This window comes from Piliocolobus tephrosceles, chromosome 9 (assembly GCF_002776525.5).
Source record: "Piliocolobus tephrosceles isolate RC106 chromosome 9, ASM277652v3, whole genome shotgun sequence".
Classification (NCBI taxonomy): domain Eukaryota; kingdom Metazoa; phylum Chordata; class Mammalia; order Primates; family Cercopithecidae; genus Piliocolobus; species Piliocolobus tephrosceles.
In genome coordinates this window covers 73,364,685-73,380,541 of record NC_045442.1, presented here as the reverse complement: position 1 = coordinate 73,380,541, position 15,857 = coordinate 73,364,685, and the positions used below count along the sequence as shown (strand labels likewise).

Sequence of the window (15,857 nt, the reverse complement as noted above, 5' to 3'; positions counted from 1 at the left end):
ACTTCCATATTTGTATTTCCATAAAGAACCTCTCCCCTGAACCCGGCATCACCGATTCGACTGCTGCTCAACATCTATATTTGAATACCCCATCTCCTCTCAGACTTACCATATCCACAATCTAATTCCTTTTCTTTGTCCACAAACCTGTTCTTCGCTCATTTTACTATTGGCAATGCCATCCTTCCCATGGCTGAAACTAAAAATTCTGGAGTCACCCTTGACTAATTTTTAAAAATTTATTTATTTGCCCTCAAACACCACATTCAAAACAGCAGGAAATCCTCTTGGTTCAAGTTTCAAAATATTCCCAGAATTAGAGCCCTTCTCACCACCTTACTACTAGCTCCAAACCACCATCGTGTCTCTCCTAGAATATTACACCAGCCTCCTAACTGGTCTGTCTGCTCTGCCCTTACCACCCCACCTCCAACCTATCTTCAACAAAGCATCAAGAACAACCTTCTCAAGCATGAATCAGATCCTGTCACTCTTCTGCCTAAGTCTCTCCATGGGGTCCCATCTCATCTGAATAAAGTCCTTACAATGGCCTGCAGGTCCTAAGCAGTCAGGTCCCTGGGACCTCACTGGCCTAAGTCCTAAGTGTTCTCCAGCTTCTCATGTTAGCCACACTCCCTTGAGCTGGTCTAGGGATTTTTACTTGTTTTTCCCTCTGGCTGGATATTCCCCCCCTGAGCAACTGCTTGGCTCCCCTCTGTCCAACTCTTCTTGTCTTTGCTTAATATTAATTTCTCAGTTGAGTCTTTCATCTAAGACATTAGAACTGCATTTTTAAAAGGGATTAAACTTGAATTTTTAATTGAAGTATAATAAAAGTGTACATATAATAAATGTATAACCTGTTAAATACTTATACCCTCAGTGCTCATGTAACAAGGACCTAGATTAGAAACAGTACATTATAAATATCCCAGAACCCCCTGTTTTTTTTTTTTTAAATAAGTCTGGTGATACTACATGATTGGGTCTGTTTCTGGATTCTCTTAGGAGAATTGACACTGCCACAATACTGAGTTATCCAATCTATGAATATGGTATATCTCTTATAGAGGGATACTTTATGATTCAACAACTTCCCAAGTAACCAAGCTCATACAAGTTCTCTGGGGCTTGTGAGGGCCTCTAGAGAGAGTAGATGTCCTACTTCATATTCTCTAGGAAGTATGTAGCTATTCTTCTCAGCTTCATGGGTGGATAAAGTTTCCATGTGGAAAAAACAGAATTGCATTTTAGGAATTTGCACCCCCTCCCCCTCCACACGCCATACATCCACATCCTTATTTACTCCCTTGTCTTTGTTTTTTCCTGTGGCACTGTTTGGTGTTTATTGCCTCTTTTCCCTGGGACAATGTAAACCCTGTGAAAATGGGGCTACTTGCTGAATCCTCAGTGCCTAGAACAGTACCTGACTCATAATAGGTACTCAATACATGTTTGTGGAATAAATGAATGCATCAGTTGGCCTCAGCCTAGGGACCAGGACCAGCAGGGACTTGTAATTTGGTGTGATTTTGGCGTGGAAAACTTCTTTCTTTGCTACTGTATGTGATTCCCTTGCCAAATTAAAGAGCTTGGATTCAACGTAGAAACGTGAAATGCAAAGCTCCATAATCCTTGGCGAGGATTGTGCGGAGGCTGGTTAGATTTGGTTATAAACCACTTCGACTGCCAGAAAATCCAGTCAGTGTGTTTAAGTTCACAAATCAAAATAAACACCCATGGATTGAAACGAATTTGCTAACCCTTGTATCCCGTTTGGGTCAACGTCATTGTGCACCCGTTTTTCACCCTACTTAGATCCCATTAGATCAGAGGCTTCCATGTGGGAGGATGCTGGTTCCCACAATGCCACTCAGTCTGACCAAGCCCACTAACGCCCACCTGAAAGTAGAGTAATTTCTGTGAAAACCATTTCCAATAAAGAGAGAAGTAATCCATGAGCTATTAACAGGGATTCATTTCCCCTATGGCCCTGGTAATTTCTAGAACATTGAATTAAAGAGTTCTTAGACCTTTACAAATTCTCAAGGCAAACATTATTAGCAAAAAGAAGCCCATACGGCATGTTAGAAGATTGCCAGAAAATGTCAATGGAACTTCTGAATAAAATAAAAGAAGTTGAAACTCCTTTCCCCATCTTCTCCCCTTCTCCCGCCTTCCCCCTAACATGATTAGAAAGTCATTTTATGTGTCTTATATGTTTGGTGAATCAAAGGCAAACGTACATGATTGATGATGACAGGGAACACATTTAACTCATTATTCTTTACTTTGCAGCAAAATGATTTGTGTAAACTGTCTGCCTAGCATTAAAGGTAAAGCAAACTTAGAAACCCCAAAATGTTATATTTTCATCTAATATTTTCCTTTTGGTTTTATAGCTGTAATCACATATGGATTCTTTTATTTGGGTCTTGGCATGGACTGAACAAAGAGAAAGGCAGCACAGAAAGATTACATAACATACACGCAGAGCCGGGTGCCCAGCGAGGATGGAGCCCGAGAAGCAGCAATGGTCAGGACTTAATGTGAAAATCCAGTAGAAGCTGACACTCACCCTGGCCCTTCTCAGCTGGCAGGATATTGTCACTGATGTGAAATAAGGGCCATCTTCTTGAACAAGCCTCTGGCCAAGCATCAGTCTGAGCTCTTTCAGAGATAATTGGCGTTTAATTAATTGCATGCATTCCTGGTCCACCTGGGCATCCACAGGCTGGGTCTACTCTACCTCCCCACTCTTTCAACTTTTTCACTTTGGTTTTTTGAGTGCCAGCTACTGTTAGTGATTGTTACCTGAAAATTGCAAAATCCTATGTAAGCCATAAGGAATAAAATCTCAGATTTCCTTAAGTCTATTGGTTATCATTGTCCTAAGGTGATACTAAGTGTGAATCTATGTCCAGAACAATGATGAAGAATTTGGAACCCTGAGGCAATTATTCTACACATCTAGGGGGTGCAAAACAAGGAACCACCATCGATTTGATGCAGTGGGTGTTCTGTTAAGAGCTTTGGAATTATAGTAGTGCTTTATGTTTGCACAGCACTTTTTGGTTTACATGATATACTTTTTTTTTTTTTTTTTTTTGAGATGGAGATTTCGCTCTCGCACCCAGGCTGGAGCGCGGTGGTGTAGTGTCGGCTCACTGCAACCTCTGCCCACCTCTCCCCCTGCAACACAGCCCCCACAGACCCCAGGTTCAAGTGATTCTCCTGCCTCAGCCCCTCAAGTAGTTGGGACTACAGGCACGAGCCCCCACGCCCAGCTAATTTTTGTATTTTTAGTAGAGATGGGGTTTCACCATGTTGCCCAGGCTGGTCTCAAACTCCTGACCTCAAGTGATATGCCCGCCTCAGTCTCCCAAAGTGCTGGGATTACAGGCATGAGCCACTGTGTCTGGCCGAGATACACATTTTCACTTAAATTCTTTATTTGACCAGATACAAAAGGATTTTGTTGAATATCATATGGAAAACACGCCAAATGCAAAGAACCTAATGTCTCTGACCTTTCTTCAGCTGTAGAATAGTAAGCCACAGGACCCATTACCATAGCTCTTTGGGAAGAGGAAATCAGAAGATGACTTCTGGTTGCACGGCTGGTTGGGGAGTGGTAGAGCTAGGACCAGAACTCTACAACATCATTGGCTTCTCAGCTCAGTGCTTTCCCCACTGTTACACATTGCTTCTCCAAGAGAAATGTCTTGCATGTAAACACTGCTTTGTTTTATATTCAAATCAATAGCTTCTAAGAATAGAAACTACTTTGCAACATTCATAAAACAAGCTTATCCTAGGTTTCCCCTCAACCATGAAAAACTATAAAAATTAAGCTATTTTCCAAGGTAGGATATACATACGTCTGCTCCATTCCCTTAGTGGTGGCTTAGTCTGGAAAAGACCCAGGCAAGTGCTGTCTTGCCTAGACCATAATGCCTTGTAGTGGGAGGATGTATTGCTCAAGTGAAGGGACGTAACTGAATACAGAAGGGAGATGATGACTGATTTGTTGAGGGAGATGTAAGAAAGCTATAAAGTTTAGTCTCAACCATTTGAAAGAAGGAAGCAGTAGGTTAGAGTGCAGTATGATAGACTTCCCATGTGTGAAATGTGTCTGTAAAGTGGTAGTGAGATCCGGACGGGTTAGGTAGTGCTAATAAAAGGAGGAAAGAAAAATATCTGGAGAAAAAAATATAGTTAAGCCTAATATTTACAGACGCCTTCTGATCATAACCAAAATATTCAAGTAACTCAAGCAATTCGAGTGGAGGTGTTGGGGCTTTGGATTGATGTCCCCAAGGTTATTAGCAGAGTAATCCATTTGCATTATGAGAAAATGCTGAAGTACATGGTCCCAATAAGATTCAGAAACGATTGTAGTTTTCCAGACATCTCTTTCATTTTATTTTTTAAAGTAACGTACAGTAAAGTTGATTTTGTGTATGTGTAGTCATGCAACCACCACCACAATCAGGATACAGGATAGTTTCCATACCCCCAAATTCCCTCATGCTGTCATGTTGTAGAGTCACACCCTCCTGTCACTCCTATGCCCTGTCAACCACTGATCTGTTCTCTGTCATTACAGTTTTGTGTTTTCAAGTCTGTCATGTGAAGGCATCATGGAGCATGTAACATTTTGAGATTGGCTTTTTTCATTTAGCATAGTTCCTGTGATATCCATCCAGGTTGTTGCATGTATCAGTGTTTAGTCCTTTCTGTTGCTGAATAGTATGGCATCTTATATGGAGGTACCAGTTTGTTTATCCATTCATCCATTGGACACCATTTAGGTTTCCTCCAGTTGGGGCAATCATGAATACAGTTGATATAAACATTTACATGGAAGTCTGTGTGGATATAAGTTTTAATTTCTCTAGGGTAAGTATCTCGAATTAGGATTGCTGGATTATAGGGTAAGTTTATATTTAACTTCAAAAGAAACTGCCAAAGTGTTTTCCAGAAGAGCTGTACCATTTATCATTCCCATCAGCAGGCAATGCAGGAGTTTCTGTAGCTCAGCATCCTTACCACCACTTGGCATTTTCAGTGCTTTTTATTTTAAACAGTCTAGTAGGTGGGCAGTGGTATCTCATTGTGGTTTTCACGAGTATTTCCCTACCGATGTTGAACACCTTCCCAGTGGTTGTTTGTCATCTGTATATGCTTTTTGGTGAAGTGCTGGGTCCACTTTAATGGAGTCGTTTCTTTGTTTGTTTTTGTTTTTTACTGTTTAAGAATTCCTGGCCGGGCATGGTGGCTCACGCCTGTAATCCCAGCACTTTGGGAGGCCGAGGTGGGCGGATCACAAGGTCAGGAGATCCAGACCACGGTGAAACCCCGTCTCTACTAAAAATACAAAAAAAAAAAAAAAAAAAAAAAAAAAGCCAGGCGCCGTGGTGGGCACCTGTAGTCCCAGCTACTTGGGAGGCTGAGGCAGGAGAATGGCGGGAACCCGGGAGGCGGAGCTTGCAGTGAGCCGAGATAGCGCCACTGCACTCCAGCCTGGTGGACAGAGCGAGACTCCGTCTCAAAAAAAAAAGAAAAAAAAAAAAAGAATTCCTTATACATTTTGGATATCTTGTTGGATATACAATTTGTAAATATTTGCCCCTAATCTGTAGCTTCTGTTTTCATTTTCTTAACTTAAACTTTCTTTCCTGGAAAGAAGTTTTTAAGTTGAAATATTTGGAGTTTTTCTTAAAAGGTTAAACATTGAGTCACCACATGACTCAGAAATACCACTCCTAGATATCTACCCAAGATAAATGAAACTCTATGTATTAGTTTCCTATGGCTACTGCAATAAATTACTACAAACCTAGTTGCAGTAAATATCACAAGCTTTTTTCCTTCCTTTTCTGGAGGCCAAAACTTGGAAACTGAGTTTCAGTGGAGTTAGAGTCAACATGGTGGCGGGGCTGGTTTCTTCTGGGAGCTCTAGAGAAGAATCTGTGTCCTTGAATTTTCTAGCTTCTGGAGGCTGACCACATTCCTTGGCTCATATCCCTGTCATCGCATCACTCCAACATTGTGCTTCCAATGTCACATCTCCTATTTCTTCTTCTTTAGCCAAACCTCCTTTAAAAAGACAGTAGAGATTACATTTAGAGCCCACTCAGATAACCTTCCTATCACAAGATCGTTAATCACTTCTGCAAAAATCTACATTCATCCCACATGCAAAATACATTCACCTCATTCCCCCATCTCCAAAAGTCTCAACCCTGCAAAACAATTCAAGTTCAAAATCAGAGCTGAAGATCATCAACTCACATGTCCCAGTGTCATCATCTAATCAGTTATGGGTGAGACTTTGGGTGTGATTAATCCTGGGGCAAAATTATTCTCCATTTTTGGATCTATGAAACTAGAAAACAAGTACTCTGCACCCCAAATGCAATGGCAGGACAGCCATAGGATAACGGCTATAGACAGTACCATTCCAAAAGGGAGAATATGGAAGGACGAAAGGAGGTACCAGTACCAAACAACTTCAGTTTCGAATACGGCAAACTCCATTGAGCTTCAAGGTCTACATACAATCTTCTGTTGCTTGAAATGGGCATTACAAAGTTTGAATCCTGCAAATGTATTCTTTTTCAAAATTGCTTTGGCTATTCTAGCGTCCTTGTCTTTCCATATATACTTTAAAATCAGCTTGCCTATATCTAAAAAAAATTCCTCCTGGTGTTTTGATTGGAATTGTATTAAACCTATAGACCAATTTGGGGGATCACTGACATTTTTACTATGTCGTATCTTCCAATCCATCAGTATGGTCTCTTCATTTATTTAGGTCATCTTTAACTTGTTTTACCCAGTGTTTTATAGTTTTCAGCATCAAGATCCTGTACATGTTTTTTTTTAGATTTATATGTAAGTTTTACATTTTTGGAGCTATTATAAATGACATCTTAAAAAAATTGGGTTCCAATTGTTCATTGGTGATATGTAGAAATATACATTATTTTTCTGTATTGACCTTGTATCTGGCAATCATATTGTACTGGCTAGCACTTCTTACAGAATATTGAATACAGGGAGTGGGAGTAGACATCTTTTCTTTGTCACCAGTCTTCAAGGGAAAACATTCATTTCTTTCACCATTAAATATGATATGAGCTATAGATGTTTTGTAGATACCCTTCTTTTGAGGTTGAGGAAGTTCCTTCCTATTTCTATTTTGGTGAGAGTTTTATTTTTTTCAATCATGAATGGATGTTGAATTTTGCTAAATGCTTTTCCTGCATCAATGTATAGGATCATGTAGTTTTTCTTCTTTAAACTGTTAATATGGTAAATTACATTGATTGATTGTACACTATTGAACCAGCCACCATACATTCCTGGGAGAAACCCTAGTTAGTGTGATTATTTTTTATATATAGGTGGATTTGATTTGTTAATACTTTTATGAAGAATTTGTGTGTATATGTTTATGTTTTTTGGTGTATATTAGTTTATAAATTTCTTAGACTGTCTTCGACTTTAGTGTCAGGTAACGTTGGTTTTATAAAATGTGTTGGGAAATCTTTCCCTTCCTTCTATTTTCTGGGAGAATTTGTATAGAATTGGTGATTTTTTTTTTCTTTAAATATTTAGTAGTATTTGCCAGTGAAACAATACTAGCTTTAGGCCTAGATTTTTTTTTTCTGAAAGTTTTAAAATACAGATTCAATGTCTTCAGTGGTTACAGGACTATTCAGGTTACATAGTTAATCTTGGGTGAGTTGTAACAGTTCAAAGGTTTTGAAAAATTGGTCTAATGTATCTGAGTTTTTCAATTTATGTGTGTAGAGCTATTCATAGTATCCCATTATTGTCCTTTTAATGTGGGCAGTGATAACCACTCTTTCATTCTTGATTTTGTAATTTATGTCTTCTCTCTTATTTGTCGCTCTTACTAGATATAAAGTTTGCTGATCTTTGTTAAAGAATCGGCTTTGGTTTTATTATTTCCTGTATTTTTTGTTTGTTTGTTTCCTTTCTGCTTGCTTTAGATTTACTTTGCTCCTCTTCTCTAGTTTCTTCTTAAGATGAAGCTTAGATTTTGGATTTGAGACTCTTCTTTTTTGGTATAAACATTTCATACTATATATTTCTTTCTGGGCCCTGCTTTAGCTGCATTCCACAAATTTTGATATGTTGTGTTTTCATTTTTGTTCAGTTAGCAATATTTTCTAATTTCACATGAAACTTCTTTGATCCATGAATTATTTAGAAATGTGTTGCCTAATTTCCAATACTCCTCTTATCTTTCTATTATTGATTTGTAGTCTGATTCCATTATGGTTAAGAACCTACTTGGCATGATTTCAATTCTTTTAAATTTGTTAAGGTGCATTTTATGGCTAAGAATGTAATCTGTCTTGATGAATGTTCCAGGTGAGCTTAAAAAGAATGTATATTCTGCTGTTGTTGGGCAGAGTGTTCTATAAATGTCAATTAGTACCAGTCGGCTAATGGTGTCGTTCATTTCTTCTATACCCTTGCTGATTTCCTGTCTACTAGTTCTGCCTCTTACTATGAGAAGGATGTTGAAGTCTCCAATTATAACTGTGGATTTGTCTATTTTAGTTCCGTCAGGTTTTGCTTTGTGTGTGTTTGAAAGTCTGTTAAGTGCATATACTTTAGATTGCTATGTTTTCTTGGTGAATTGACCTTTTTATCAATATATATTATCCCTATATCCTTGTAATTTTCTTTGTTCTGAAGTCTACTTTATCTGATAATAATATAATCACTCAAACTTTCTTTTTTGATTGGTGTTTTCATGCAAAACAGTATATCTTTTCTCATTCTCTTTTGTTTGAAGCAAACCTATCTTTAAAACTTAAATGATCTTCTTATAGACAGTTTATAGTTGAGTGATTTTTAAAAAATCGATTCTTTGAATGTCTCTTTCTTGATTGGTTATATTAGATAATTTATCTATAATATTATTATTTATATGTTTGGATTTAGGCCTAATATTTTATTTGCTTTCTGTTTGTTTCCTCTGTTTTAGTTTTGAAAATTAAACTAATTTTTCAAAAACTTTGAACTCTCTTCTTTCTTCTTTTGAATTATTTTGAACATTTTCAGAATTTTATTTTGTCTGTGGTGTTTCTTACTATACTTCTTTATATAGTTTTTTAAAAATTGATTGCTCATGGGATTGTAATGTACATACTTAACTTTTTAAGTCTACTTGGATTCAATGATTTGCCTCTTTAACTGAAATGTAGAACCCTTACCAAGCTATAGGTTTCTTTACCCTCCCCATTTTATGTTGTAGTTGTATTATGTATTATAGCTGTTGTAAACTATATCAATGTTATAATTTTTTGCTTTTATCTATCTATTTTAAAGAATTCAAGAGAAGTATAGTCTCTTATATTATTCTAATATTATTAATGTTGTTGTTTTCTCTTTGTTTCCTTCATTTTGTTATAATTCCTGTTCTGTTTGTCCAACTTATGTTAGCAGTTCCTTCAGAGACATGCTCTGGCAACAAACACTGTTTTCTGTCATCTGAAAATATCTTTATTTCACTTTCATTACTTAGGGACATTTTGGTGGATATAGAATTCGGGGTTCAACATTTTAAAAGCGTTGTTCTATCTTCTTCTTGCCTCCATTGTTTCTGATGAGAAATCCATAGTCATTTGAATTGTTGTTACCTATAAGTAATGAGTCATTTTTCTCCCATTGCTTTCTAGATTTTCTGTTTGTCTTTAGTTTTCTGTTGTTTGATTACAGTGTGTCTAGGCATTATCCTTTTGGGTTTATCCTGTTGGAGTTCATTGAAATTCTTCAACTGCTAGGTTTGTCTCTGGGGAAGTTTGAGAAGTTTTCAGTTATTGTTTCCCCCAAAATTTTTTTTCTCTGTACCATATTCTTTTTGTTTTCCTTCTAGGATTCCTATGATGCAGATGCTAAATCTTTTTCTAATGTATCAGAGGACCCTAAGGCTCTGTGTGAAACTTCTCAATACTTTTTTCTCTCTGTTGTTGAAATTACACAATTTATATTGATCTAGCTTCAAGTTCATTGACTCTTCCCTCCATCATCTTTGCTCTGTTGTTGAGCCCATTCAGTGAGTGTTTCAGTTATTATATTTTTTGTTATTGTATTTTTTAATTGTAATATTTCCATTTGATTTTTAAAATTTTAAATTTTAAATTATGCATCCTGTCTTTTACTTCTTTACAAATGTGTTCTTTCTTAGTTATCAGGAAATAGTGGTTGCTTTAAGGTTTTTGTCAGATATTCTGACATCTGTGTCATCTAGGCATTGGCATCTGCTGATTGTCTTTTTCCATGCAAGTTGAGATTTTCCTGGGTTACTCCTATGGCAAGTAATTTTTTATTGTGTCTTATATATTTTAATTTTTTTATTATGACACTCTGATTCTTAAATTTTATAATAATGTTGATAATTTTATTTTGGAAGGTAATGACCTGCTTTATTTTATTTTGCTTTATTATTATTATTATTATTATTTTGAGATAGAGTCTCACTCTGTCAACCAAGCTAGAGTATGGTGGTGCGATCTCGGCTCACTGCAACTTCCACCTTCTGGGTTCAAGCAATTCTCCTGCCTCAGCCTCCCAAGTAGCTGGGATGACAGGTGCCTACCACCATGCCTGGCTAATTTTTGTATTTTTAGTAGAAACGGGATTTTGCCATGTTGGCCAGGCTGGTCTTGAACTCTTGGCTTCAGGTGATCCACTCGCCTTGGCTTCCTAAAGTGCTAGGATTACAGACATGAGCCACTGCGCCCGGCCTGACCTGCTTGATTTTAGGCTGCAGGTTCTTATGAAGCTTCTATGGGTTGTGATTTCAGTGTTAGTTGAGTTTTCAAAGCATTGGCAGTGCTATTTGGATCTGTCCAATATTGCCGTCAGACTGGGTGGTGGTCTATATTGTAGTTTAGTTCTCATAATCTAAATATGCTGTGTAGGGTCAGTTTCATCCATACACAATTTAGCATGAGCCCCAGAGTTTATAAACAATTTAGTGACTACTTCCCCGTGTCCTATTTCTATGTGATCTCTGCAATATTTTCAGGTTCCCTGGGGCCTTCCTTTTTGATCTTTTGATGGAAGGGCTACTGAGGCTTTAGTTATCCGGCTTTCTGTATACTTTCTGTGATTGTGTTCACATCTGGGGCCAACTGGTGGAAGGACAGAGACAGACAAAAAGCAATAGGGTTTTGTTTTCATTCTCTCAGGACCATAGGTTTTTTGGCTAGAGAGGAAAATTCTCTTATCTCCTTTAATCTTTTTCTGGCTTGCATTGTCACCACTGCTACTGCCACTACTAGATGGCTTGTTGTTGGGGCACAGGAGGAGAGAAAAGAAAGGAAGGAAGGAAAGAAGGAAGAGAGGAAGGAAAAGAGGAAGGAAGGGAGGGAGGGAGGGAGGGAAGGAGGGAGGGAGAAAGAGTGATTTCCTCTGTTTTTTCTAAGAGTTACCTCTCATTAGTTAGTTCTACTATGAGGCTACTCCTGGAGGTTTTTTGTCCACATCCTGATGATCCCTTCCAGGTTCTGGCTGCCTTGAGGTCAGGCTAGAGGATACCAGAAGAGAACAATGGTAAATTCACTACTGATTTGGTGGTATTTCTAATTCGGGTCTTCTTCCTCAATCTACCTTCCATTGTTTATTCTCAGTGTCTTCAAATAGCTGCTCCATGCATTCTGTCCAGGTCTTAGAACAGCATTCAGTGGGAGAGACAGGAGGAACTGTGATTACTCCAACTCACCCAGAACCAGAAACTCAGATATCTCTTTAGCCACCATATTCTATGTTTGCCCTTTACAGCCAGAATGGGGAGAATATTGCCTTTAAGTCAGGGTCATTAGCATCATGGCTTTTTAGCATATTCAATAATCATTCTCTGTGGGGCAAGTTTCAGGTAGTTAACCCTTTTTTTTTTTTTTTTTAAATCAGAGCATATGAATACTATAATTCAGCAAACTGCATTACAATGGCATCCGGTGCGTCTCCTGGTAGAACAATGTGAAGTGGCCGTTTCAACTTCAAACTCATTTGACTGATTTAGAGAAACTTAGGGGCACGTGTAACATGGCACTGAGATCAATTTAGGCAGCCATCTGCCATCTTGAAAAATGGCATGCAATAAAACGTTTGAACTGAGTATAATATTTATAGTTTTTATCATTAACTGCCACATGTATTTCATGGTAACAAGAGTGATGCAGTCCCAGTGATTAGGGTTTCATGTTCAGAGAAATACAGGGGTCCTGTCTTGATGGCTGTACTCTGTATGCACTGGAGGATGGGAAGTGGATGGAACTAATTGATGTCTATGAGTGAGAGTCATCAGCTCCTCTCTTTTTTCCATACCCTGTAAGTAGATAGGGTACCTCTGCTCACAGAGAAGTAACATATATCTCTGTGCCCACTGATGCTGGTGTGCCAAAGCTCTTTGTTGTCAGTCTGTTTGTGGAAGTCTGTTTATTCCTAGCATACCTATGGCATTGCTTTTTAGGTTGATGGATTCTATCCATTTCTCTTTTTTCTAGACTGGGACAAAATAGGTATAATTTCTTAAGCTTCTGTTGATTTCTTGTTTTGGCTAAAATTTGGCAATGAGAAGGACATTTGTATCTGTGGTTGAGTATTTTTTCCCCTTCTCCTTGAATAGACTAGAGAGGCGAGAACAAGTGAAAGATTTGATGCCCCTTCAGAATGGGATTGGGTATCCCAGTCTAACTGGGATTAAATTTGATCATCTGAAGATCTCAGATTGTATTTCCCTGCCATATGTACCCAAGGACCCCTATATTATCCAAAGTTGCTACCACAGCCCTCACTCTTCCTGTTATCCCTGGCTTGTGAAGTGTGAGGGTGGTTGTGTGGCTGTGCAGTGGGCAGGAGGATGGGACAGGGCAAGGATTGTGAGACTCTGATTAGGACATGATTTTCTGTAAGACCTGGGGAAGGTCTTACAGCCTCTCTGAGCTCCCTATTTACCTGCTGTAAAAAATGGAAGAGCTTGTGGCATTTTTGAAAGATTATCCATATATGAAAGCACCTACCCCTCAGCCTATAAATTCTCTCCTTCCACTTTCTTAGGAGATGGAGGTAGATACTGTTTGGCTTTCTATTTGTGATGAGATTTGAGACTGGGTCAGAAGTGGATTACTGATAGGAGAAGATAGAGGAATAAGCCTGATATAAAACCACCCTCTAAGGTGGCATAAAGGCATCCCTACCTACAGTGCTTACAGTTTTGTGTTGCCAACACTTTTGTAAATGACTGATGTCGGGGAAGGTCCCTGGAGCTCTTTGTGGTGAGATACCGAGTCAGCAGAATTTTCTGACTGAATACATTTTTTAGGGCGGCAGCATTGTTCATCAACCTAAATGACACTGGTTTTCCCAACCCCCTCAGCCTCTCTGGAAATTCACCCTCTGCTCCCTAAGGCTAGATGATTTTGTCTGCATGGATAGGTGAGAACTAGGTGCATCTGTCTAGTTTTTCCCAGTTCTCTGCAACAGTGAAGATTTGCTGACTATTCTTTCCCATATGTTAATGAAAACCCATCCAGCAAGTGCAGCTTTGCCCAGGGAGAGGCCTGCAGTGGCGTTGACTGGAAGGAGAACAGCTGTGTGCTGGAATGAGCTACCTCAGTGGATAGAAATGCATTTGACTTGAACTTGCTTATGGGACAAGTGAGCATAGGGACAGGGAGGGGTCTCTTTGCCCAAACAGGATCATAGCAAGTCCTTTCCCTCTTCCCATCTTATACCAACTGCAGGGTGATGGCCTGCCTGGCAGTTTTCTGGGGATGCTGAACTACAATGAGTGGTAAAACATTCTAGAAATGCAATGAGAAATAGAAAAGTGTGCTTCCCAGAACTCTTATCAGGAGGCAGAAAGTTTGAGATCACTTTGAATACTTTAATAAGGTATTTGAGGGAATACTTTGATAAGGCTTTTGGGCTAGGAGGGTTGAGTCCCCTTCTCCCAAGTGGCATGTTCAAGTAATGACAGATGTTTTATAACTTGCTTTCTAAAAAGCATGTGTCTACTTGACTGCAAAACTTTTCTTTTGCTAAATATGCAAAATATAGCTCAAGATTGAATTACTAGGGTCAGTAGAGACTGAGGATTCTAACCGGGTTTCATTCCTCTCTCTATCACCCCACCTAGTGCTCTGCCTCTCCTCCAAATATAAACTGGACAAGTATTTTTAAAAATAATATTTTGAACAAGTTCTTTTTTTTTATTTTTCTTTTTAAGCACACTCATCCTGTGAACCAAGGATATGCCAGGTATCCATTCAAAATCAGTCTTGGAGGCAGGGCTGGAAGTGAGTAGCAAAGCCATTTGATAGGAAGGAGAATGAGAGATATGAATAGTGTGTAGGGAGTACTGATTTGTTTTTTCTAAGACCACCAGAGAGGGCACAAAAGAACCAGCGAGTAGGCAAGGGTAACAGCAAAACTGCACATTTATTTTGGTAACCTAAGGTGTGGGGGAGAAGTCTGTCGGCCTCGGGGCTGTGAGAAGGCCGCGTGGCTCACTGGCCAAGAGTGGCTTTTCTAGGAGTGGGAGGGCAATAGGCGGGGCACGGGCGTTTCCGGGGCGTTCCGCAGGTGCGACCAGGTAAATCTTGGTCTCTTCGGATTGACGTCACCTGGCGCATGCCCAGTTGATCTGCACCTTCCCGGGCGCCGGCTGCATTTTCGCCCGCGCAGGAAGAGTTGGTGGTGAAGAAGAACCCAGAAGTGCACCATCTTGCCTCCGTTCGTCCAAACAAGTACTAACTGAGAGATGTAGGCAAATGTCTAGTGCAGGAACTACCAGGAGCTAATTCATTCTGATTATCAGCTTGCCCAGGGCTCCATTTAGAAAGCCAGGTGGGTGATCCTACATCACGTTAATGGTGCTACCCACACATGATCCATTTTCTATTTTGGGAGACCATCATGTCTCCTCCAAATATCAACTTCTCCCTTATCATCATATCTACCCAGAGTTCACTTGCTGGCCATTAGGAAAGTCCATGGGTGGTAGGGAGGACCTCCAGAGAACACTGCTATCTTTTGGGGACAAACTCAGGCTGCTTAATGTTTCTCTTCAATTCAGAGAACCACTGGATGATCACTGATGTTCCAGCCTTTTCTGGCAGCAGCTAAGCAATAGGAAGCCATGAATCACAGGCCCCACATCTAATTGGCATAGTTTCTTTGTCTGAACAGTAGAGCTATCTTGCCTATCATCAGCATCATCAGCATCATCATTATCACTCATTACTTATAATGTCAGCTGACATTTATAGACTGTCTACAAGGTACACACTCAATAAATGCCAGCTTTTAGTATGATGAGAATACATGCTCACCTGTGCATAGAAAGTACTCCACAAATGTTAGCTATTTGCCAGGCACCCTGCTAAGCACTTTACATGCACCACCTCATTTCGGCTGCCTTCCTAGGAGGTAGGTACTAGTGTTGCTCTCGTTTTGCAGGTGAAGGGAATTAAGGCTTGAAGAGGTTATGCTCCTTGGCTCAGGAGCACATGATGAGGCTGGGATTTTTTGAAGCCAAAGGCTGCATGAACTTAGGCACTTCCCTACGGTACTCAGTGAGCACTCAGGATCACGGTTTCCTCCTCAAAGGAAAACTGCTAAGCCCAGCTAAATACCTCAGCAATTTATAGGCTGCCGACTTTCAATCTCTGAACCAAATGTCTTTTTGATGAGGCCTAAAATCCACTCTAGAAAACCGCAGAAGGGAATTTCTGAAATCGCTTCTAACTTCCTGTGAAAATATTCCCTAAGTGGCAAGAGATTGTCCAGATAACAATGAATAC

The 15,857-nt window shown here is 39.4% G+C and overlaps 1 protein-coding gene across 10 annotated transcripts in view; it reads left to right on the top strand.

Annotated features, from left to right (window-relative positions):
- The window catches only part of KCNMA1 (potassium calcium-activated channel subfamily M alpha 1), a 756,034-nt gene that overhangs the window by 570,060 nt on the left and 170,117 nt on the right, over positions 1–15,857 (top strand). Inside the window, exon 15 of one of the 10 annotated variants that reach the window (XM_023204854.1) lies at positions 2,403–2,714. The exons of the other annotated variants lie outside the window; for them this stretch is intronic. Coding sequence (XP_023060622.1) covers positions 2,403–2,408 — 6 coding nt within the window. The 3' untranslated portion in view covers positions 2,409–2,714. Of the gene's footprint in view, positions 1–2,402; positions 2,715–15,857 lie in introns of those variants that run through there. 10 annotated transcript variants of the gene reach the window in all.